This window comes from Asparagus officinalis, chromosome 7 (assembly GCF_001876935.1).
Source record: "Asparagus officinalis chromosome 7, Aspof.V1, whole genome shotgun sequence".
In the NCBI taxonomy this organism is placed as follows: domain Eukaryota; kingdom Viridiplantae; phylum Streptophyta; class Magnoliopsida; order Asparagales; family Asparagaceae; genus Asparagus; species Asparagus officinalis.
This window is the reverse complement of record NC_033800.1, coordinates 67,993,137-68,018,454: the sequence shown is the minus strand read 5'-3', so window position 1 is coordinate 68,018,454 and position 25,318 is coordinate 67,993,137. Positions and strand designations below refer to the sequence as shown.

The window sequence follows — 25,318 nt, the reverse complement described above, 5'->3', positions numbered from 1 at the left end:
GGGCGGTGTTGGATGTTGGCCGATGCAGGGGGAGAAGAACAGGGAGGTGGAGTTGACGACGATGGCTGGAGGAAGAGATGGAGTTGGTGGCTGTTTTGGGAAGCAACGGAGGTCAGAGGGGGTGAAGGGGAGGCCTGTGAGAGAGATGAGTGAGACGCGAGGTTTGCTGGTTGCACGCGAGCGGAGGGAGAGATCTGACGGCGGCTTTGGATGTGGATCTGGTGGTTTGCAGGGAAGAGGAGGGTTTGACTGATTGTTGAGATGGAGAAGACGAGGGAATGTTTGGTGGCTGGAGGAAGAAGACACAAGGAACAACCTAGGGTTACAGACCCGAGGCCTAGGGTTTCACACCCAAGGTTTCACACCAGATTTTAGCTAATGCAATTTTTCATTCAATAATTCATTATTCCATTGGATTACATCAGCCTCTTAAATAGAGAATTTTAAAATCACACAAAATAAAAATCCCTCAAATCACTCAAACAAATTCCCTAAAATCACTCAAATGCCAAAACTAAACCAAAATTCAAAATTCAAATTTCAAAAATTAAAAATAGAAGAAAGTCAACTAAGCTAAAAATGGAAGATTGTCAATTTTTGCCCTCATCATTCTCCCCGGGTGGGAGAAAACTCGACTCCGTCGATGTTCATGCCTGATATCACACAGCCGATGGGGTCTTTCTGTCGAGGGATGCAGTTCCGATCTTCGCACTGACGCCAAAGAGGGGGAGGATGAGAGGTGGGGCCGACTCCTCCGACTTTATGCCTGATCCTTGGACTGGAATTCCTGATCCTTCTGCACAAATAAGAAGGAACCCGTAAGAGGACGGAGACCGGTTCCCCCGTGGTACCTCTGACGGTCAAGTCAGCTGCTGAGCTTGGGTGAGGTTTGAGGGAAGATCCGAGGATCATTGAGGTCCTCGTATTCATTACTCTCATTGAGTTTTTAAAAGAAGGCATAACTTTTAGAGCTTTTGCTGAAAAAGAGTTCAGAAATCTTAAAAGAGTTCAAGCCCCTCGTTTCTTACCCCTCTCACCTCCTTTTATAGTCTGTCACATCTGAGATTGACCTTTGGCTTTAACTATGCACTGGAGGGCGGTTACGGGGTGAGCAGACAGGCTGTTGAGTTATTCTTCACTTTACAGATGTTGGCTGGCGACTGACGGTGAAGTCATTAGAGCACAGGAGGATGCTTTGGAAACATCCCAGATTCGATAGATGAGACAAGACGGAGGATAAGCCAATTGTTTAGGCCTCCTTTCATTTCCAGATGGCGGCTGGCGACTGGATGGGAAGTCATTCGAGCACAAGAGAGTATCTTAGTGATATATGGGAAGTTACTTGTGGGTAGAGTGAGCCATTTTCGCACAAGGTTTGTCAGAGTTGAGATCTTGATAAGACCGCTCAAAAAACTATGGTGTTGATTGATGTATATCTGAAGGTGACTTAGCTGGATCTTATCTCCTTAATAAAGACGGGTCGATTTGTGAGTCGTCTATATGATTTGTCGACAAGTCAGTCGTGTGAGCTTCTGGTCGAGTAAACTGCCGAGAAGGTGGTCGAGCCGACTATTTGGGGAGTCGTCTCGACTTATAAGGGGTCGACTAATCCCGCACTTCGTGTCAGTAAAAGATGACCCGTCTCCTCGGCAGGTCAATAGACTTGCTCTTGGCTGGGCTTCTGGTCCACTAAGTTGGTTTGGACCATAGCTTTTTTGGGCCTATAAAGACAATCTTTCGACATCTTTATCTTTAAATGGTAAATTACCATAACAGTCAAGTTAGCTGCAAAAAATTGTTATCTTCAATATACTTTGTCTGCATCTTTAATCTTTCGTTTGTTAATTTCATGCATCTCAAATCATTAGCTAGATTTCATTGTAAATTTACCATCTAAAATATTATCAAAATTCACTACTGCATGGGTGAATATATAGAAGTGGGATAAAGTGAAAGAACTCTCAGTAACAATAGGCTAGGATCAGGCTTATATCAGTGGACTGCCAATAACATTCTTGAACTGCTTAATCGATCAATATTGAGAATAGAACTATGACCAAATCGATAATATAAATGTTGTCATTAATTATTTCAAGAGTTGAAAAAGTTCATAAATATTATATCAAATCTTAAACAACTATAAAAAAAATTGTATTGGACAAGTCCAAACCATCTCAAATATCATCATTAATAGTTTTAAATTATGTCCTGACTCAATATCATACATTTCGGTTAATAATGTATTTATTCAAATTAGATCACTGATTCCCCAATATATGACCAATGTAATTCAAAATGATGTGAATCAATTCAAATGATTACGATGAAATGCAGACTCGAACAATGTGATCAATAGCAAATGTAAACTCAACGAAGTGTTTAACATGCATGACATCCTCTATCAAATGAAATAATTAGGTGTTCCTTTGTTAAAATGCATAAAAATTTTCCTGTCCTAACAGTGATAGTGAGGAGCACGCAAAAAAATGTATGGCGAAGGAGTGTTTTTGTGCGCTTAACATGAGAGAAAAAGGAAAATAAAACACTTGTGCTCAAACTTGTATCCCTAATCTCTATATTTTTCCAAAATGGATCAGTGTATGTATGAGTGACTATCAGGACAATGCATGTGGGTTTGACATCTAATATGGTAGTTATTTCACTAGGCTCAGTTTGGTATTCAACTTCCATACAGATATCTGAATAATTCACTTTAGAAACCAAGTCAGGAACGTGTTGGGTGTCATGTTTGTCTTGGAGGACTTCGTAGAGAACATCAACAATGTTTTCAATTATTGGAGTGAGTTTAGGAAGAATTGGAGTTTCAATTTCAGGAACAACTACAGAGATAACATCAATAAACTCCGTGACCAAAGGGAGGACTTCGTGGGGAACATCAAAAACGTTTTCAATTACTGGAGTGAGTTCAGGAAGAATTGGAGTTTTAATTTCAGGAACAACTACAGAGATAACATCAGTGAACTCCGTGATCAAAGGGGTAGTTTGGGAAATAATCGGAGTGTTATTGCATGAAAATTCAATCAACTCCACAATTGCAGGGGTAGTTTCAGAAGAAACGAAAGTGCATGTTTTTCCATTTTACTATCTCGAAATTTCTTACCAGAGTTAGATTCTATCAAATCTACGGCCTGATTAACGATTTCCTCAATAAGAAGTTTTGATTCCGTTATAGGCAGCTTATTAATTTTAACTCTGAGCGGGTCATACAGATGGTAGCGACGTGCCCATACCCTTGACAATTGTAACACATAATTATTGGGCTAAGTTTGGGGAAATCTCTCTCTGACTCATTGCCTTGGGATCGACTCTAAACTAGGAAGAACTAGGGTTAAATCAACTCGGACGCTGACTAGAGGTAGTGGCACGAGAAGATAAGGAGGAATGAGTTCGAAAATCCTGACTTCAATGAGATTGGTGGAATTTGGCTTCATCTAGATCTTGAACTAAGGCGTAAGCTCTCTCAAGGGTGTCTACTCCTCTATCAAATAGTTCGGTTTGGAGGTCACTTTTCAATACGGCTCTAAACTTTAACAAGACTTTCATTGGTGCCTCTTTCTCAATGGTGCTACATCGAGTAAATAATTCATCAAATTAAGCAACGTACTCTTTTGTAAATTTGATTCCCTGAGTAAGACGATGCCACTTGTCGAGCAATCTATGATAGAACAATGGCGGGAGGTATTTCCATTTCAGTTCGTCGGTCATTTCTCACCAAGTTGTAATCAATAACTCACCTCTAATATGTCTTAACGTTTCGAGGTTGGACTAATATTGGCAGGTGGGTCCGGTAAGTTTCATAGCTGCGAACTTGACTTTCCGCAGCTCCGTCAGGACACACAAATTGAAGTAGCGATCCATGCCCTTCAGCCAGTCCAAGAAAGCTTCCGGGTCAAACTTACCATCAAAGGTTGGCGGATCAGGTACAAGTTGAGGTGGGGGGTCGATGAACGATGTGCCCATGACCTTGACCTTGCGGAGGCGGAGTTGCAACACGTGTTTTTCCTAGCTTAGCGTGCGTCTCGTTGGTTGCATTTTGGAAGGCCTCGCGGGTAGTTCTACACTCCTGGAATACGATATCAAATCGTGCTGCTAGTTCAGCGAATTTCTTAAGGAGTTCAGACTCTACACTGCCTGACATGTTAGACTCACTAGTTGACTCACTTGACTCTCCCAATAGATATGGTAGACATGTACAAGTGGGCATACACTAACAACTAAATGAGATGAATATGTGTACTAACAACTAAATGAGATGACTGGATTTTTTTAAAACAAATAAAGACTCAACTAAAAAAAGAAATTTCCTAACCTAGAACCATGCTCTGATACCAAAAATGATGTGAAACGGGACAGAGGGTCTATCAGAGTCAGCGATCTAAATCGAATAGAGCACCGTTTTGCCAAAATTAAAGATATTCGACAGGAAATTAAATTCAAACAGTTAATGTGATAGATAGATTTAATGAGATTTGTGTTAATAATCATGAACAATTCCAATCTCAAACAATATAATCACAATATTCATTATCATTGTACCAGTTCCACAATCAATATAAATTTTTCAACAGTCACATGTTCAGTTACCCTCAGCTCATAAATACTAATCTAAGCAGCGAATATATGATAATAGTTTAGAGACAATATACTCGTGCAATTAACTAACCAAATGAGATAAACAGAAAATAAAGAAAGAGAAACATTCGTCGGTCTGAACAGACTCGACGTGAGAGATGACGTCGAATTGGCTGACGACGCAGCGACGAATTGAGTGACGACGATGGCAACGAATCTGAACAACGATGATGGCGGCAACTCTGAGCAGCGACTAGAGTGACGGCGTCGGCAAGGACGACGGGACGATAGCGATGTGATGATCCATGGTAAGCGGCTGTGACAGTGGTAGTGTTTCTCTGGTGGGGAATTTTGCCAAACAGTTGGTGTACATGAAGGCGGCAATTGCTAGGAAGGAGGCTCGGTGCCGGTGGGAGTAGGGCGGCTGCTTAGGAGGAGATGATGGCATTGGTGGTGCGGCTGTTTGGGAGGAGATGATGGTGCTGGTTGTCGGAGGTGGAGATGAGGGGCAGGCTGGGTGTTGGACTGGTGATCGGGTTTGATGAAGAGGGGAAACAGTAGGCGGGCAAAGGAAGGGGAACGAGGATTGGTGGAGTGACTGTAGGGAGGCGGCACTGGAGAGGGTGGCGGTGGTGGTGTAAGGGCAGCGACTTGCGAGGTTGGGACGGTGTTGGATGTTGGCGGATGCAGGGGAGAAGAACAGGGAGGTGGAGTTGACGACGGTGACTGGAGGAAGAGATGGAGTTGGCGACTATTTTGGGAAGCAACGGAGGTCAGAGGGGGTGAAGAGGAGGCCTGCGGGGGAGATGAGTGAGATGCGGGGTTTGCTGGTTGCACGGGAGCGGAGGGAGAGATCTGACGACGGCTTTGGATGTGGATCTGGTGGTTTGCAGTGAAGAGTAGGGTTTGACTGATTGTTGACGTGAGGAAGACGAGAGAATGCTTGGCGGCTGGAGGAAGAAGACACAGGGAACAGCCTAGGGTTTCACACCCGAGGCCTAGGGCGGTGCTGGTGTAAGGGCAGCGACTTGCGAGGTTGGGACGGTGTTGGATGTTGGCGGATGCAGGGGAGAAGAACAGGGAGGTGGAGTTGACGACGGTGACTGGAGGAAGAGATGGAGTTGGCGACTATTTTGGGAAGCAACGGAGGTCAGAGGGGGTGAAGAGGAGGCCTGCGGGGGAGATGAGTGAGATGCGGGGTTTGCTGGTTGCACGGGAGCGGAGGGAGAGATCTGACGACGGCTTTGGATGTGGATCTGGTGGTTTGCAGTGAAGAGTAGGGTTTGACTGATTGTTGACGTGAGGAAGACGAGAGAATGCTTGGCGGCTGGAGGAAGAAGACACAGGGAACAGCCTAGGGTTTCACACCCGAGGCCTAGGGTTTCACCCAAGGTTTCACACCAGATTTTAGCTAATGCAATTTTTCATTCAATAATTCATTATTCCATTCGATTACATCAGTCCCTTAAATAGAGAATTTTAAAATCTCACAAAATAAAAATCTCTCAAATCACTCAAACAAATTCCCTAAAATCACTCAAATGCCAAAACTAAACCAAATTTTAAATTTCAAATTTCAAAAATTAAAAATAGAAGAAAGTCAACTAAGCTAAAAATGGAAGATTGTCAATTCTTGTCCTCATCACATCTCCTGATTATAATCGGGAACTCATAAAATCATTCAAAAATAACTGCGCGTGTTCTGTTTCGAAAAAAAATTCACACCCAGCTCAAATCTTCTCTTTATAACAGCTTCGATAAACAACACTAAATTGCTAGATCAAAGGTTCAAAGGTCCAAGTTGCGAACATTTTTTTTGTTAATAACAATAATTTTTACGCCACCAGATTAAGTAGCTGGCACCTGTTGATAGTAAACAGGAATCATCAAGTTTGCTAAAAAGTGACTGCATCCTGCTCTGTGCTGAAAAATCATACTATCAAAAAGGTCACTTCTTCGGCCTCACTTCTATTCCAAGCACAGTAAGCCCACTCTTCCAGTTTCCACCTTTAACCTCCAAGAAGCGAAAATCCACCTCCCCATCATCACCACCATCATTGAAGAACTCACCCATCTCAATCTCCATCCACCCATCACTTCTACTGCTTGGAACTCTGCTCTCTCTCAAATCCTCGCTCGAACCCTCGCCTTCTGGGCCCCACACAACAGCCCTCCTAGCAAAGGGTCGGGGCATTCTGCGGACCCTGCGTCGTGGGGCCCTATTGGGTTGTACGCACACACAGTGTTTAGATTCATAGGCTCCAAACTTGACTGATGATTCTTGGACTGGGAAACTGAGGCCACGAGAGTACGGGTCCAGTTTGAAGACAAGATAGGCTACGTAGTTCGTCTTCGGGGAAAGGATCCGGGTCTCAACCTTGCCGTGGATCTCGAGCCAACAGACGTTTAAGAGATAAGCCACCTCAGCAAACCTGGCGTCAAGGTTCAGTGTAAGCCTGAAGTTTGATTTTGCGAGTAACTTTTGTAAGAAGATGATAGGTAAATACTTGAGGTAAAGCATATGCCATGGATGGAGATATCCATTGAGCAGTATGGATCCCATATCGGCTATCAAGCTATATGAAAGCTTTTTTTTGGCCCTCTCCATTAAGCTCTCTACAAGGCAAGTTTTCTTATGACTCGCTCCATCGAGTTCCGATTATTAAGTTTATACAAGTTAACAGCCTAGCGGCCATCAACGACCACTTCTCCTCGACCACCATAATACTACAGAGGAGAAGACAGAGACCCCAAGCCATTTCGTTTGCCTAATGGGTAAACTAACATTCCAAAATCATTACAACCAAGAAAATCAAGCAAGGGATCTAACCTCGTGTCAGCCGCAGAGATCCACTTCCAGTAATGCGGGGTGTCCCCCCACACAATGCCAAGCTCTCTAGCTGAAATCATATAGCACTTTGCTCCACTTGATTTCTCCAAGTGAAAACTCTGCCCATCACCATATATTCAACCATGGACAGATAAAATAGATAAATATGTTCTCTTAAAATAAGCGCGGGAGCTGCACCCAATCGAATATTTCTTACAAGAGTGGTACTACAGTCACACCCCCAACCACACCTTGGGGCACACCCCCTCTCTAAGCTACAGTACATGGGGCCCATTTTAGATTTTTAAATCTAAAGTGGGCCATATACACTGTAGCTGAGAGAGGGGGTGTGCCCTAAGGTGTGGTTGGGGTGTGCCTGTAGTGTTTTCCTTCTTACAAAAGCAATACCAATAGTGAAATGTGTTCTAAAAGTTGAGGTTAACATTCCTGAGACTAAAATGCAAAAGGAAACGACTGAATGTTTCCTATCATCCTTCCGTAAATCAATCATAATTTACCCCTGAAACACCCTTTCCAATGCTTGTTCCATTCGAAAAAAAATTACATTTTTTTTTTAATTTCATGAATCCAAACTTCTAACTTTACCTAATGTGATAACATTAGTTCGCTGCAATAATAACACCATATTTACCGATAGTTCAAACAGCAACAAGAAAAAAAGAAATCTAAAATATTTCCATTTCCCTCCATCTTCCAGAACAGAATTCGCCTCGTTGGAACTTATTCGGTTTTGTGGAACTCCCAAAGTTTAGGGTGTTTTGTGAAAGTCAACCTATTTCAACGGTATCTGACGTTGTACTATTATATAGACCCCGCACCAAAATCGCACATTTTTACGAGATCAAAAAACAAAACAAAAAAAAAACCTAAAATCAAGAGAAAATCAAGGATCATAACGCTGACTTACCATCTTACCGCCATCAACCAAGATCGGATCACAGAGCCTAAAGTACAAATCCCTCTTCGACCCGAACTCCACCGTTTCAGCCGCTCGATCGAGGATCTCCTCGTAATCCTCCGGCAAGAACCGCTCCCAAACCGTATCGGAGTCAACGGCGGATCTGAACGACGCAGACACCGCCGCCGACCTGCAGGAGTCACGTGGCGAGGTCAGGGACAGCACGTGCGAGATGCACGCCTCCGGGACCTTGCTGAAGTCGCCATCGAATTCGGTCCCCATCGTCAATGGATCGATTCTTTTTGTGGGTTTTTGATTTGTTTGCGTTTGAGAAGGGCAGGCTTTGCGGGGGGTTTATATAGGAATTTGAGTGCTTAGCCTCGAAGTATTCAGCGGTCGTTCGTTGCGGGACGAGGGCAAAATGGTAATTTGGAGCGCGGAATTGCTGCGCATCTCATGCGTTACGAGGCGGTTATTAGAATTGTGGTGGTTTTACAGTTTCCTACCTGAGCATTAGTTTTTTGCACATTCAGCGCCTCCCTTTGGGTATTCAACGAGACAAAAAAATAAAATAAAATAAAATAAAATAAAAAACTCAATCTGAATTTGAAATTGAGATATAATTCAAACATCCACGAACATCTTAAACATAAAACACAAATCTTATCATAACTTCTTGCATATGGATGCGATAGCTACATGAGTAGTTATAGTCAATAAAATTCCCTCTTGCTCGCTTCTTTAATAGTCCCTAATACTTTGCTCATGTTAACAAGAGGTCTGTGTAACATTTCATCATGGTTTTTAATGGATAACCACAACATATATCAATTGAAGTCTGAGCTTGAACCATAAACTTTGTTTAAACAAAAAGAAGAAGAAAATCAATGGGAAAAATATCATAATAGCAAATATGCGATAAAGTAAATTAAGAGGTTTGTATTCCAAGTAGTAGTATCAAACATGGAGAACAGAAGAGAATCCAACGGCTGACCACTGACTGCTTTGTCTCCTAGCAGTTACAAAACTAAATCAGACCGTAAACAGGCACTAGGAACAAATGCACCCACGATGATGCAGTGGTTGGCCCCACGTGACATTCAGAGGGTGACTTTCTGGGTTCCGCAATCGATAGTGCGTAAAACTATTGAGCGGCGGGGGGGTAAAGAAACACGTGTATCTAGCGTAGAAAGAGGCTGAGAACACATCCGCAAGCGGCTTTACTGACTCGGTCCTTTTCCTAAAAGCCCAATGAATGCCCAAAAGAGGAAAAGGGGCAAAAAGCTGAGACAGAAATTGGATCCGCTTTTGGTCATGATTTCTGTAAATTCAATATTTTAGACAGGAAAAATATTTAATATATATGTCAAAATTAAGTTAAGCTTTTGGATGAAGTGGTTCGTCACAGTCTTCTTATAGAAAAGGAAATGCTTTTAAAAGGCCTATTTGGTTTAGAGTAAATAGAAATACGTAAGTAAATAATGCGGTCAAATTTATATTTCTCATGTTTATTGCAGCACATTGTCATTGGAAAGGGTAAACCAACTTACAATTTGAAGAATACCATGTTAGATGCACGTACATCGCACTTGATTAAATATCATTATTATTTCTTTTTTGCTCTATTTCTTTACTTAACTTGGTTGTCTATAGACCTATATATATAATTAATCAGAAGAATTAAAATTATCATGACCAAAGTCAAAATTACATGGTCAACTCACATTAACTGCAATTTACAACAAATAGTACATGAACGTCAAAATCCTTTGACTCTCATCGCAATCATATGTTGTCATCTTGTAATTTGCATAAAATCACGGTATAATATTCCAACTTTTATCCCCTAAACAATTTAGCAATCTCAAAATTTCCCCTTTAATGTGATGCCCCATGAGGCTAATAGGCTCTAAGAAAAGATCATATACCAATAAATATGGATCTTAATTATGAGAATTTTTATAATAAGATGATATATTAATATTTTATTTGTTTATGTTTTGGATTGTCAAAGTTAGCCAGCTATGAAATGACTAATTAATATATTCCACTCTAGTATATATCCTTTTCTCTTGCTATTTTTTGAGACATAAAATTGATTTATAGCTAACCTTGACTATTTCATGTAATTAGAGATATGCTCATCTTCATGTCTTTAAACTTTTTTAATGAGTAATGGACTCATCTTTATTTGAATACCTTTTTATATCCTATTTAATTACTCTTGCAATTTAGAATTTTTTTTAGCTTAACTTTCTTAGTTACATCTTCTGTGAGGTTTCATCTCTATTTCTTACGTGTAATATTCTGTTAAAATGTAGCCTGTCAAAATAATTGCAAGTACTGGACCCTAGATCTTTTGAAAAGATATATATTGAACATCTCATAATCAAAACATCAGAATAACTTAAACAATATCAACTTGAGTAATTTTACTCACATAATTATTTTTAATTAACAAACCTATTGAACATTTCAAAGGCTCACAATTGGTGAAGACACTAAATATTTTAAAACGATACATATTGAACATCTCATAATCAAAACATCAGAAAAACTTACGTGTGCTAAAACTAATTTATACATCTTTTCGCTTGTATCTACAAAGTATATTGTTGGAAAGATAAAATGTTAAAAAGAAGTGCATTATATTAGAATTTAGTTGCAAATTGAGAATCCTTATTTGAGTGATTTTACACGCATAATTCTTTTAATTAACGTACCTATTAAACATCTCAAAAGCCTAAAGTCCAAGTTTTCACTTTCCAAACTATCCTCTCCTCGTTATTAAAAAAAAATATTGTTCACTGAATTGGTTGCTGATGGTAAAATGCTACATCTTTCCTATTTGATATAGAAAATTATTAGGCAGATGATATATCTCATGTTTAGTGTAGATAACTATGCAAACAAAGTATAATCTATACTACTTCTAAAAGAGAAAACAAGTGTCAAAACTTTCGCATACCCATTTTACCCTTTACAAATTACTTAATTCTAAATTTTTCCTATGTTTTAACCCCTTTTCCCCAATTACGCCTCTCTTTCTTCCCAACGTCATCCGACCTCTCCCCTACCCCTGCCCCTCTTGGGCCTCTCCCTCTCTCCCTTCGATAACGCTCAACTCTCCTTCTTCCCTTCCTAATTCGCTCTCTCCCTTGCCCCTCTCCCTCTCTCTGTCTTTAAATTAATTCGACCTTCGGCCTCCACGCTTCCGATTCCGCCGTTTCTCAATGACAGCCCCTTCTCCCCTGCGTAATAAGCCGCCGCCATCTCGTCCATCTCCCCAAACCCCAACCCCTCCAAAACCCTAACCCTAACCTCCTGTTGCTCCACCTCTTCCTCTCTCCTCGACGCCACGAGATCCAGCATCTCTGTTTGATAAATTTTTAATTTAGCAATATCTGTTTATGCATTTGCTCCTCTACAAATGTTGGTGAATATAATATACTTGAGCTAGAGAGATATTGATTGATGTTTCCTGTTTCATTTTTTAAGAGCTTTGATCAGAACAAGAGAGAAATGGTTCGGTTGGATGACTTCATATCCATATATATATTTGTACAGTCAGCAAGGTACAGTGAGTGGTTCTTCATCTTTGTTTTTCATGCAATTATGTTCTATCAGGGAAAAGCCATGTCTCATTGCTTATAATGTCCAGGGATAGTTCCTGGCAGAAATAAACTTTTATTGCATAATTGTTGACTGTAACTCATGCTTATCCCAAATGTATTATATTCCTGGCAGAAATAAACTTTTATTGCATAATTGTTGACTGTAACTCATGCTTATCCCAAATGTATTATAAAGATGCAACTGTTTTATTTTCTGACTGTAATTGTTGACTGTAACTCATGCTTATCCCAAATGTATTATAAAGATGCAACTGTTTTATTTTCTGACTGTTGTTTATCTACAGCTGCAAATTGTAGGATATGAACTTATTGTTGCTTGGAGACCAGCCAGCTCTCATGGCATAACCATTGGCCACACTTATATATGTTGGATCTACATCATAAAACTTGAGATCTAAAACCATATAGCCATGATTAATTCAAAGAGATTAACAAAATCAAAAGAGCGGAAGCTTATACCTGAATCCATGGATGAACTCTTGATTTGGGTTTTTGATGATCTTCTAACCTTAGGGTTTCTCTAAAAGGAAGAGACAACAAAACCAGATGCACTAATAACTCGTCACAAAGATCGAGTTTAAGTGCCTTAAGCTTTGAAGCAATATGAGACATTTCCATAATGTACTCCCTGATATTTCCTTTGCCCTTATACTTCATTGAAATCAAGCGAGCTAAAAGCGTGCTTGTTTCTACCTTATCGTTTTTCGCAAAACGCTTCTCAATTTCGGCAAGGAAATCTTTAGCCTTAGTAATCCCTTCGGATTCTATGCCCCTGAAGGCTTCCGGAACGCCGCGCTTAATGATCATAAGACTCATGCGATTTGAACGCTCCCACTTCTCATGCTCCTTCTTTGCATCAGGAGTGCTATCCGCATTGAGAGGTTGGGGTTGTTCAGTTCTTAATGCATAGTCAAGATCCATGCAGCCAAGAACAATTAATATGTTCTCTTTCCAAACCTTGAAGTTTGTCCCATTTAGCATGGGAATTGAGTTGATGTTAGCAGAAATTGTTGCAGCAGATGCATTAGCTGAAATAAAACAAAAGAATGCTCACATCAATAACCATAATCAATAAAATTCAAATAATGACAATCCCCATCCAAGATACCGGCACAACATTAATATCAAGTCTTTGGACAGTAATATTAACTTGTAAGTGATACCTTGTTGCAATGATCAAACATTGACAATAACTCATGTCAAATAATGAAACTATCTTTGGATCGATTCATTATTCACATGTAAACCTTATAATTGTCACACGCTTATCATCGCAGATGTGTATACAGTCTAAATAAATATTAACCTTCCTTTGGGCCGATTAAATATTTACACGAAAGCATACACACAAACATCTCACATTCCTCATGAACAATCTACACAAGAGAGGTTACTTTGGCAACTTCTTGTTTCAATTAATCAATTGGAGTGAGAGACAACCTTAATACCTTAGTGTCATAATATTTGAATTAAATAATTGATTAAAAACCGAATTAGATTTAAATTAAAAAATTTAAATCAACTGAATTTTCAAAAACTTAATTGGGGTCTCACAACTTAATTAGGGCCCATTACTTAATTGAATAAATTAAGTTCACCAAAGTGGACCCATGAAAAGCCGAGGCTTAACCATAATGAACACGAAGTTCCCTTAACTTCGAACGCGAGGTTCGACTGTATTGAGTACGAGACTCACTTAAGCACGAACGCGAGGTTCGTTTGAAAATGAACAAACGCGAGGTTCGTTTGATAAAAGAACGCGAGGTTCAACTTGGGAACGAACGCGAGGTTCGTTTAAAAAAATGAACGCGAGGTTCGACTGAAGTACGAACGCGAGGTTCGTCTGAAGTACGAACGCGAGGTTCGTCTGAAGTTCGAACGCGAGGCTCGACTGAAGCACGCGAGGTTCGTCTGAAGTACGAACGCGAGGTTCGTCTGAAGTACGAACGCGAGGTTCGTCTGAAGAACGAACGCGAGGTTCGTTAAAAAATTGAGCTTGACGCTCACCTGAGTTGAACGCGAGGTTCACCTTAGAACGAACGCGAGGTTCGTTAAAATTGAGCTTGACGCTCACCTGAGTTGAACGCGAGGTTCACCTTAGAACGAACGCGAGGTTCGTTAAAATTGAGCTTGACGCTCACCTGAGTTGAACGCGAGGTTCACCTTAGAACGAACGCGAAGTTCGTTGAGCGCGAGGCTCACTTGATAACGAACGCGAAGTTCGTTTGAACGCAAAGTTCGGTTAAAAATAAACGAACGCGAGGTTCGTTTGAAGCTTACCGCTTCGCCAAAATTTAAGGTAACCACCTCCTTAAAGTTCGCCACGTTTTCACGCATGAACCCTTAGGGTTTCAAATTGAAACCGCCGCCGACAAACCCAAAAAACCTTTGATTTTTATTTTCAAAACAGATCCAGAATTGGAAAAAATTGAAGAAAAAATCAAAGAAAAATCCAAAAAATTCCAAAAAGTTACTGTTCACCGGCAATTTTTCAGTTACTGTTCATCCGAAAAAATACTTTACTGTTTATCCGAAAAAAAAAATTCGCCACTGTTCACCGAACATTACTGTTCATCCGAGAACAAAATTGAATCTTTAACCAGAGATTTAAGATCAAAAACCCAATAAAACTTAAATCCCTAAGAATTAATCAAGGTGGCTCTGATACCACTTGTTGGATCTACATCATAAAACTTGAGATCTAAAACCATATAGCTATGATTAATTCAAAGAGATTAACAAAATCAAAAGAGCGGAAGCTTATACCTGAATCCATGGATGAACTCTTGATTTGGGTTTTTGATGATCTTCTAACCTTAGGGTTTCTCTAAAACCGAATTTCTCTAGCTAGATGGGGGTGTAGAGAATTAGAGAATGTAACCCTAGGTTAGGGACCATAACCCCTTATTTATAGATGTTGTACTTTTGTAATTTAGCCCCTCAATAAATCACAATTACAACCTGGTATCTGCACATATAACCCCATGACTTATTTAAATACCAAATTAACCCAACTTAATTGATCACTTTAGTGGGTTATCCTGAAAGATAGCAATACACATTGATTAATCATATGTGCCCACAAATAGATTTATTAGATTAAATCCAACAATATACTCTTATAACTTCTTTTGTATCAGTTTGCTTATATTTCTTAGCAATTTTTGTATATGTAAATTTCTCCACTGCCTGCCTTTTGTTTATTGATGCGCATGATCCTACAAACCTGCTTCCTTATTTTTCCTCTCTTTATCATTTCCTGAACTTGATTGTCGTAAATAAGGCCAAATGATGATCTGTTTCCTATGCAGACATCAGAGTGCGTTATGCGACCTATGTCACTGATAATATCCAAAACTGTAGCATTCGGATCTTTTTTGTGTCTATTTTGTTTGTGAGCAGTTTGTGACTCAAAATTGTAACGTTCATGTTGTTTTTCCTCCCATGGTTGACTTTTTTATAACCAAAATTACACAACATTTAAGATTACTATAGAAGATCTTCTAAGGTATTTCAACTAGAACCTCAAATCTTTGATTGCTCATATGGGAACATTTCGTGATCTGATATTAATAAAGTATAGGATAATGGACTGCAAGATATTTGATGACGATCGACAATATGCCAAGTAATAATAATTAAACCAACAAAACTTATTTTTCATTCCGTAAGGTGCTATATTATATATTATAGATCTAATATTGTCTGTTTAGCTTTTGAAACATTGGGGGTATTTAGTAACAAAGATTCTTGTTATGGTTTAGTTAATTATCCATGCTGACCTTTCTGTACTGGATAGCTTCTTCTGCTCTGAATGCTGGGGGCGTAGGATGAAGAGGCAGGGGGATTCATTCGTTTCTCAGTGGTTGAGAAATGGAAAATTCGGAGATGAGAGGAAGGGGGTGGGGCGCATGGGTTAGAGCGGCAGGGGGAAGGGAAAGGGCATAATACCAGCAACCCCTCAGTTTTTAATGTAAATTAATAATATTAAACACGGATAATGATAATCTATACTACTTCAAAAAGTGATAATAAATGTCAAAACTTTTGCATATCCATTTTGCTCTTTACAAATTTCTTAAGTCTAATTTTATCTTGTATTTTATCCCTCTTTTCCCCTATTTAGCCATTTAGTTTTAGTAGGTACCTATCCTATCCTCTCATAACGTCCAACTCTTTAGCTCCCTTCGTTATCTCTCCCCTGCCCATCTCCCTCTCTCTTTGATAACGCCTGCATCCCTTAATTCCCTTCGTTATCCGCTCTCTCCCTTGCCCCTCTCCCTCTGTCCGTCTCTAAATTAATTTGATGTTCAGCCTCCTCGCTTCCGCTTCAGTTTCCTCCGTTTCTCAATGCCAACACTCTCTAAATTCCTCCTTAATCGCTCTCTCCCTAGCCTCTCTTCCCCATCTCTCTCTGAATTATTTTGACGGTCGATCTCCTCACATCCACTGATGTATATGTCCTAAACCTCCATCGCTGATCTCCGGCCACGACCATTGTCTAAAACCCTTAAAAAAACCCACCATTTTCCCCAAAATTCCTGTAATTTCCCCAAAAATCTCAACTCTCTCTCTACCCCTCGCCATGGGGACCTCAGTTCAAGTCACTCCTCTCTCCAACGTCTACAACGAGAGCCCCCTCTGCTACCTCCTCTCCGTCGACGGCTTCAACTTCCTAATGTACTGCGGCTAGAACGATCAATTCGATGTTAATCTCCTCCAACCCCTCTCCAGGTTCAAATCCCTCGCTTAAATTTGAGTTTTTGATCGAAACCCTAGAACCACTCATATCCAATTTGTAGGGTGGTCTCGAAGATCGATGTGGTTCTGATATCACATTCAGATATACTTCATGTTGGGACTCTGTCGTATGCGATGAAGAAGCTAGGGCTGTCTGCGCCCGTGTATTCGATGGACCCAGTGTGCAGACTTGGGCAGCTGACGATGTATGATTACTACGTCGCTCGCAGGGTAAGTTTCATTGTATTGTTTGCATTAGGTCGAAGCTCGTTTGGAAAATGTGAGAATAGCTTGTTACCTGTGCAGTGCATGGGAAACTCGAGAGAGATGGTTGGGCTTTATGGGTTTGGGGACAAGAGGAGAGGAGAAAGGGAAAGTGGAATGACATGTTAATAGAACAATTAATGAAATTGGATGCGATTGATGTGGATATGATGCTGCATATGTTTCTACAATAATAATAACGAATGAATAATAAAGAATAAGTCATTCATGCAACCATTTGCAGTTGTTTTAGTATATAACAGTATATTTCTGTGATTTTGGGTATCGAATTGTATGTGAAAAGGGATCATGGGTTAGAGCAGCATTTCGAGCAAGTATATATAAACTTCAACAATTTGAGTAATGTAGTGTCAGAAGTTAATTCATTTCTAGACCAACTAAAACCTGCCTGGATTATGACTGAATAGAAGTGGGAATAGTAGTATTTTATAGAGGGGTTGGATTAGATCAAAAACTATGAAGAATCCAAACAGACTTGTAACTTAGTCCTCGGGTTTCGTTGCCCAACTAAGGTAGCTCCATTGTGGATAAGACGAATGAATGATGGATGATAGCTAGTATAAATGAAATTATCTAAAGCCTTAAGGAATAGTTTAGAATCTAACCTTGCAAAGTATATTATTTAGTTACTGTGTTATGACAATTCAAACATTACAATTTGTTTACATCATCTTCAGAAGTCCAGATGACTCATTACGTTGAAACAGGGCTGGCCCTAGGGGTAGGCGGGAGAGGCCTGCGCCTAGGGCCCCAAAAAAACAGGAGCCCCCTATGTAATTTTATATATATATATATACCCCTCCCACCAGCAAGGCAAACGCGACCTCGCCGCCAGCGCCTTTGCCCTTTGGAGACTCTGTCTCTGTCTGCAATTTGCGCCTCCTCTGGCCGGCGACTCCGTCAAGGTTACAAGGTATATAAGTATATTTGAATAATTGAATATTTCTATAATTCTATACAGATAACATACTATACTTAGAATAGCATAATATCTTTGTTTCATCACTTCATGACCTAATAATACTTTTGCTTTGTTATTGATTCTATACAGCACGAATCTGTACATAACATTATTAACATACATGAATTAGTTGTATAAACAAAGTATGAATCTGTGCATAACATATATTATGAATCTGTGCATAACATATATGAAATTATGAATCAGACTATACTTAGTATATTTGCTGATTAGTGATTAATCAATTGAAACAAGAAACCATAATATGCATACAGGCTGTATAATCAAAGTGCGGTACCTGAACAATGAAAATCAGTAGCTAGTGATCCATACTTCAAATGATTGCATCGTGTCCCAAAAAAATCTTTAAGTCCAAACTTTGTTTTTGTCTATTGAATAGGAAGAAGAGATAAAAGTGCATCCTTTAGGATTCAGGCGTGTTGATCTGAAATTTGTTTGAAGTTAAACTATTCAAATTTTAAGGTAATTTTATAACTTTATAAATTATAATATTTGTTGATATTATGTATTTTAGTATTTGTATATAATTTTTTATGTAGGCATCCCTAAAGTTACTTAGGTGCAACACTTTATTTTTTTTTTAAAAAATCTTGATTATAGGAAGGCCCCTTTAAGATTTTTGTTCAAGTTTTTGCCTAGGGCCCCCGAATGCTCAGGACCGGCCCTGCGTTGAAAAAGGAATTCCTGTAGGAGGCACATAATTGCTCTGTAGACTTTTGTCTCATTTTTTTCGCTACATGATATTTGGTTGCACTTTTATGCAAATATGTTTATCCTTTCAAGTCATTATACTTCTGCTGCTGCTGCTGTTTTGTATCATTATTCTTGCATTCACATATTTGTTTCTGTATTTAATATGTATATTTCTATCGTTATTATTGTATTGACATATTTGTTTCTGTATTTGATTTGTATTTCTCGCTTAATATTGCAGCAAGTTTCAGATTTTCGACTTATTCACCATGGACGATATTGATTTTGCCTTCCAAAACATTACGAGGCTGAGATACTCCCAAAACCATCATCTCTCTGGTTGGTAGAATCATAGCCATTGCTGAATTTCACTGTGATAAATGCTTGATGTTTCAGTGTTTTATTTCATACCATGTAACAGATAAAGGAGAGGGAATCGTCATAGCTCCTCATGTCACAGACCATCTTCTGGGAGGTACCGTCTGGAAGATAACAAAAGATGGAGAAGATTTTGTGTATGCCGTTGACTTCAACCATCGGAAAGAGTAGTTAAGTACCATTTAAACGAAGATTTGTATTCTTATTTAATGATCATAAGGTTGTACTCACTAAATTGGTTTATCAGGCACTTGAATGGAACTGTCCTTGAATCTTTTGTCTGGCCTGCTTTTCTGATAACAGATGCTTACAATGCTTTAAACAATCTAGTTTACAAACGTCAAAGGACCAAGAGTTTCTTGGTAGTTCCCTACTGCCTTCTCAATTTTATGTCTTACTTATTTTATATTGTTGTTTTCTTCTCTGAATTCCTTACCTTTTGTGTTTCAGCTTGTTGGCTTTGTTTTGGAGATAAGTTTATTATTTTAAATAATAGCTCTCAATTGTTTACTTACACAGCTGCCACTTGAAAATTCTGCATTTGTAATAGCTATATTGCTTACGTAGCTTTAGATTTTGGCTTAGTTATAGATCTCCCTTGCACTTGGCAAACGTACAACAGAAATTTTCACTATGTTGCCATTGTTGTAGAAGAAAATTTCATGTAAATATATTTGACTGACCGATTGTTTTTTGTAGATTGAAGTAAATGAAAAGAAGGCTACTACTCTTTATAAGTTCTTGATATAAAAATTGAGGTTTTTTTGACGATGACATCAAGTGGAATTTTACTAAGTTCCTTCTGGACAAAGAAGGAAAAGTCGTGGAAAGATACGCACTAACCACCACATCTTTGAAAATAGAGGTACTACTTTGACAGTGTACTATATAATTTTACTTTACTTTTATTTGTACTTATTATTGCTACTATACTTTATCTTCCATAAAACAATACAAAGCCTTTTGGGGTTTGCATGAATTTAAGTGCCTTCTTTGAGGAACTATATTAACGATAATGCGAGTATGTGACCTTATGTATGAATAAAGGGATGTTTCTTCTAAAAAACTTGTATATTGATGGAAATTCATTAGCTTCTTGTTGTATGTAATAAATATTATTTATTTTAAATTATTAGCATAAATATTATTTATTTTAAATTATTGGATTCAACAATAACACAAGCTATCATGTTGACTCTTTTTCAGCATAAATATTATTTATTTTAAATTATTGGATTCAACAATAACACAAGCTATCATGTTGACTCTTTTTCACTCTCATTGTATGTAAAATTATTGGATTCAACAATAACACAAGCTATCATGTTGACTCTTTTTCACTCTCATTGTATGTATATCACCATGCTAATTGAATATTTTCCTGGTTTGTAATGTGATGCTGAATATTAGTTATTTGCAGTTAAGATCAATTAACTTTTTCTTGATTGTACGATCATTGTTATCACGCACACCATATATATATGGTTGAATATTAGGTTCCTTCTCTATAGACAATATCCTAAGTCATGTGAGATAATATTTAATTGACATTAATCTTGTGTATTGTGTATAAGTTTAATGCTTAATTATGGAAACATTATGGATTTTGACTCTTGTAGTTTCTTAATATGCATCACATGCAACGCACGTATAGCATACTAGTAGTTTAAAGGCTAAATATAAAAAAATCCCCTTACTTTAGAAAATAATCAGATAAACCCACATAACTTTAAAAATATCAGAAAGCTCCCTTACACTTAGGGGTTATCAGAAAAGCCCTGTAACTTTGAGATTTTATCAGGAAACTCAATTTATAGTGATGGATTTAGGGGGATTTTTGGATAAAATCTCAAAGTTGAATGGGGCATTCTAATAAAATCTAAAAGTTAAAGGGGGATTTCTAATAGTCATCATATTCAAGAGGTCTTTTTGACATTATATCTTAAAAATATACAACATAAAGGCAATCCATAAAACTATATCGGTATTTAAACTTAGGACAAAACTGGTTAGGGCAAAGAGAGATAACTAGCTTTCTAAGAAGTTATCAGTTTCTAGCTAAATTATTGAAGCATTATGTCCGTGCATGCACGGGTAGGTTTGCTTTTTCTTTTCCTTTTCCCTTTTTGACTAAAATTACGGTGATGAGTAAAGTTGAGAGAATAAAACTATATTAGAGACAAGTTTACAATTAACATGATCTAGGGTCAAATTTATAATTACCTACAATTTGGGGGATTCATATTAAAAATTTTGAAATTAATATATGGGTAAATTTCACTAAATCGAACAAGTTTGGTGTTTAGAATTAAATCCTCAATATGTTAAAAAATCTAACTAAACCTTAATAACGTTTAACAGAAATCCTCAAAATATCATTAGTTCATTTACAATCAAATGACCAAAATACACCCCAATAACCCAATAAACGTTGCATTTTTTTTACTTAGCCCCCAATATTTTTTGGCAAAAAATTTCAAATACCAGATGTTTATAATTTTCATATTTTTTTTACAATTTTGTTTGTAATTATTAGAATTTTGAACAGGTTGATTTCAATTTTTAGATTTTAGAGGGTGTGTTTCTAATTTTAGATTTTTTAGGGTTTGTTCATACTTATTATAATTTCAAGTTTTGTTGTAATTTTATTAGGAGTCATTTGTAATTTTTTTAATTTAAAGGGTCTATTTATAAGTCTTTAGACTTTTAGGGTGTTGTTTGCAATTTTAAAATGCAAAGGTGCTTTTTGTCATTTTTTTACTTCTTATGTTGGGGGTTGCTGTAATTTTCATGTTTTTAATGCATTTGTTTATTGATTTTTAAAGGGTTTTTTTTGTACATTTTAAATTTTAAAGGGGATTATTTGTACTTTTTAGAATTTTTAAGAGATTGTTTGTAATTTATTAATTTTTTGTGGGTTATTTATAGTTTTAGAATTTTAAGATTCCAATTTTAAAATGCAAAGGTGCTTTTTGTCATTTTTTTACTTTTTATGTTGGGGGGTGCTGTAATTTTCATGTTTTTAATGCATTTGTTTATTGATTTTTAAAGGGTTTTTTTGTACATTTTAAATTTTAAAGGGGATTATTTGTACTTTTTAGAATTTTTAAGAGATTGTTTGTAATTTATTAATTTTTTGTGGGTTATTTATAGTTTTAGAATTTTAAGATTCCTTTTTTCAATTTTAAATTTCAAGGATTCTTTTTTACAATTTTAGATTTTAAGAGGGCTATATGTTTATTTTTCAAGGTTTATAATTTTAAGTGGGTTTTCTATAATTTTTAGGAATTCAAAAAGGGGTTGCTTCTAGTTTTAAAAATTTTCTCTGTTATTTGTAATTTTAGATTTCTTAGGTACATGTTTGTAATTTTTCATATTTTTAGGCTTTTTTGTAAATTTATGGGTTAACTCGTAAATCAGAATGATTTGAGGGGTATATACTTCCCTTGAGGATTAAATTTAGTGGATGTAAAATTTCGGGTAACACCATTATGGAAGTTAAGTGCACAAAATCAAAATACTTTGGATGTTTTCTGAAATTATCAAACATACTGAGGATTTAGTGAGGGCCGCAAACATTTTGGGAGTTTATTCTCAATTCAAAGTGATGGGAGGTTTATCGAAATTTACTTTTTAAAATAATTAAGGAGGGGATACATAACATTTTTTAGGTTTTCTAATTGTTGATAGTTACAATTTATTTAGAACTAACAAAGATTTGATATTAAATTTTCTATTTTTTATGGATAAAAATAGTATTAATTTAATGAGAATTCTAACGAAGATAAAATTAGTTGAACACATGTCATCTTCTAGTAGGATAGAATACTAGTTCACTATTTGCTCTTTTTCATATTATATATCGGTTAAATATTTTATCCATAATTTAAATATATATTATTAGTTATGATGAGATTAAAATGTAATATCTAAAAGGGTTAAGGGTAATATTGACTATAAAATTAGTTTGTGAGGAATTGTTAGGAGTAGCTCCACCCTCGTTGCCCAGAAGGAATATAAGATTGAAGTGGTTAAAAGATACTTTCTCACATCCGTTGCCAGCTGATGCATTCTAAGAAATGATCGAGCAACATACACGTGTATATATTATGCACATGATCGGGACATTTCCATTTCCCTATTCCAGTAAGATAAAGTGCTTTTGAGGTAATATAATTTGTAATTTGAATGTATATAATTGAATTGTTTACTTGAATTATTATAATGTATTTCTTTCATTATGATAGGTGGTTACCACTTCTCGAGAACTTAGACCCTTGTGGGATATTATCACGGGGTGGTGTTGTTTTAGCATATCTGTACGGAGAAATGTTCAAGGTGGCTTTCAGACAAAATAAAGAGCTCAAGGGATGTATGACTTTATTATAAGTTTAGGCATGGGAGAAACTTGTTATGAAACAAAGATTATGTGAGACTCGAGCTTTAGATGCACCATTTCCACTTGGCTACAGGTCAATACTTCCGAATCTAGCCAATGCATAAATATTTTTGAATTATAGTAGCGGCATTAGATGCTAAACTTTGATCATTCATACATATGGAATATCCAAAAATGCTATGGTGAGACCCCGACAAAACAGTCAGACTTTTACAGAAACAAGCTTAATCACATGAATATTTATGAGGTATAGAATTTTGTTTAAGAAATTTAATCTACAACAAAATTTTAACGGGATACTACTATGTGAAAATATTTTCTAGTTCAAGTGGGAGCCATATCATGATCACCTAGCTCATCTACCACCAATTTGCACGAAGGCCCAAGTATATGGAGAGCAAGAGCTCATCTCATACGCTTGTGGATCGTATGCTTAGACAGTTTGGTTTTGTGCAATGCATTCCAAAAAATAGTTGAAAGAATAGAGAGAAATGCCAAGAAAGGCAAGCATCAAATAAATTGAGCAAATATGCATCATGAGTACATATATTGATGGATGATAGGCATTTAAGTATCATGGAGCAGATTGATCTTCATCTTCTAGAACCAGATTATATTAGGTGGTATTGGAGCACTACTAGAAGATGGATAATAAATCAGATCACGGATTTACTCGATGAACAGCAACAATATGCCCTACAACATATACATGCATATGGGTATAGATGAGAGAAAACTTGTAGGTTATTTACTAGCAAGTCCACTTGTTTCGTATCGCTACAATTTGCTTATATATGTAACTTTTTGACTTAATTGCATATAAATGATGTAGATGTTATTGAGGCTATTGCAAACAAGGGTCTAGCACTTTTTGTCGCAGGAACAGATCCAAGAGTACATGCATCTCTATATTAGTGTATAGTGAGGAGGGTTCATAGAGTTTTGCATCGAACTCATGAATATTTTCATAATGATAGAGAGGTGATTGTGAAGGAGGATCTTATATACGTATGCCGACCAGATTGACGGAGACGAGAAGGATCTTGTAGGAATGATGATGAAGTTGGACTGTCACAACTTCACACACAACCAGACAACCAGCTCGTGCAAGCTCAAGTCCATAGAGGACAACGACGATCTGAGTGGATAAGAAGAGAGAGGCAAAGGGGGCATTCTAGGTTGTATGTGATCGATTTATGAATTTTCTGTATGGAGTCTATTTAAATTATCGATATAAGTTATATATAAATCAAAACACTTAATATCTTTAGTTTGGTTATGATGTTTTGGTGTATGGAGATAATATCTATTGGCGCGATGTTTTATCAATTGCATTTTGTTGTGATGTTTTGGTTTTGGTCGTGGAAGACAATATGCATTTATATGTTTAGAAGTCTATTAAGTTATGTACAAGAATTTATATGTTTGGATATGAACATGAGGTGAACTGAAAACTTTAGAAATTTTATATGCACATGAGATATTTTGTATGCACAAGAGATAATCGATAAACAAGCGTGCAAGTACACGGGACTACTAGTCCTATGTATTTTCTAGTTCTATCTGCAAAATACACAAGAGTGGTAGTCTTGTGCGTTTTCTGACTTTAATTACTTTTGTAATTAACGCTCAATAATTACACGGGACTCGTAGTCCCGTGTATTTCAAAGATGATTTTTTGCAAAATCGATCTCTTTTTGGCTAGCCTTAATGGCATTGGCCAAAAAGAGATCAATTTTGCTAATTATTTAGCAAAAGGGCCATTTTTGCTAATTATTTTTAAAAACGGTCTTTTTAAAAAAATCTCCTTTTACATATCGATGATCACATCAATATAGCTATTAAGCATCTTGTTTCTACATAA

At 37.3% G+C, this 25,318-nt stretch overlaps 2 protein-coding genes across 11 annotated transcripts; one reads left to right on the top strand and one right to left on the bottom strand.

Moving 5' to 3' along the window:
• Positions 6,224 to 8,686, bottom strand: LOC109849683 (F-box protein PP2-B10-like). Of its 2 annotated transcripts, none has more exons than XM_020419544.1 (3): positions 8,352 to 8,686; positions 7,424 to 7,542; positions 6,224 to 7,049 (listed from the first exon to the last, which is right to left on the bottom strand). In XM_020419544.1, the coding sequence occupies exons 1-3, from the start codon at positions 8,622 to 8,624 to the stop codon at positions 6,542 to 6,544; spliced, it is 900 nt and encodes a 299-aa protein (XP_020275133.1). In that variant the 5' UTR covers positions 8,625 to 8,686; the 3' UTR covers positions 6,224 to 6,541. The 2 variants fall into 2 exon arrangements, with proteins under 2 accessions (XP_020275133.1, XP_020275134.1); XM_020419545.1 differs by having other exon boundaries at positions 6,224 to 7,025; positions 8,352 to 8,685.
• Positions 16,143 to 24,733, top strand: LOC109848124 (cleavage and polyadenylation specificity factor subunit 2-like). 9 transcript variants are annotated; one of them, XR_002248701.1, is made up of 7 exons: positions 16,143 to 16,711; positions 16,793 to 16,948; positions 18,919 to 19,016; positions 19,099 to 19,417; positions 19,755 to 19,920; positions 23,303 to 23,527; positions 24,432 to 24,733. XR_002248701.1 is itself a non-coding variant. In XM_020417469.1 (3 exons), exons 1-3 carry the CDS (start codon positions 16,926 to 16,928, stop codon positions 19,224 to 19,226), a joined length of 249 nt encoding a protein of 82 aa, XP_020273058.1. In that variant the 5' UTR covers positions 16,143 to 16,925; the 3' UTR covers positions 19,227 to 19,332. The 9 variants fall into 9 exon arrangements, 1 of the variants encoding a protein (XP_020273058.1); XR_002248697.1 differs by having other exon boundaries at positions 16,780 to 16,948; XR_002248703.1 differs by having other exon boundaries at positions 16,143 to 16,948; positions 19,099 to 19,225; positions 19,359 to 19,417.

Excerpts from the sequence above, each read along its gene's own strand:
- LOC109848124 (XM_020417469.1), top strand. The coding sequence starts at position 16,926 with ATGATTACTACGTCGCTCGCAGG. Across the intron at positions 16,949-18,918 it reads ATTACTACGTCGCTCGCAGG|CAAGTTTCAGATTTTCGACT; the intron begins GTAAGTTTCATT and ends TTAATATTGCAG. Across the intron at positions 19,017-19,098 it reads CCAAAACCATCATCTCTCTG|ATAAAGGAGAGGGAATCGTC; the intron begins GTTGGTAGAATC and ends ACCATGTAACAG.
- LOC109849683 (XM_020419544.1), bottom strand. The coding sequence starts at position 8,624 with ATGGGGACCGAATTCGATGGCGACTTCAGCAAGGTCCCGGAGGCGTGC. Across the intron at positions 7,543-8,351 it reads TGGTTGATGGCGGTAAGATG|AGTTTTCACTTGGAGAAATC; the intron begins GTAAGTCAGCGT and ends GGTGATGGGCAG. Across the intron at positions 7,050-7,423 it reads ATCTCTGCGGCTGACACGAG|GCTTACACTGAACCTTGACG; the intron begins GTTAGATCCCTT and ends ATCAAACTTCAG.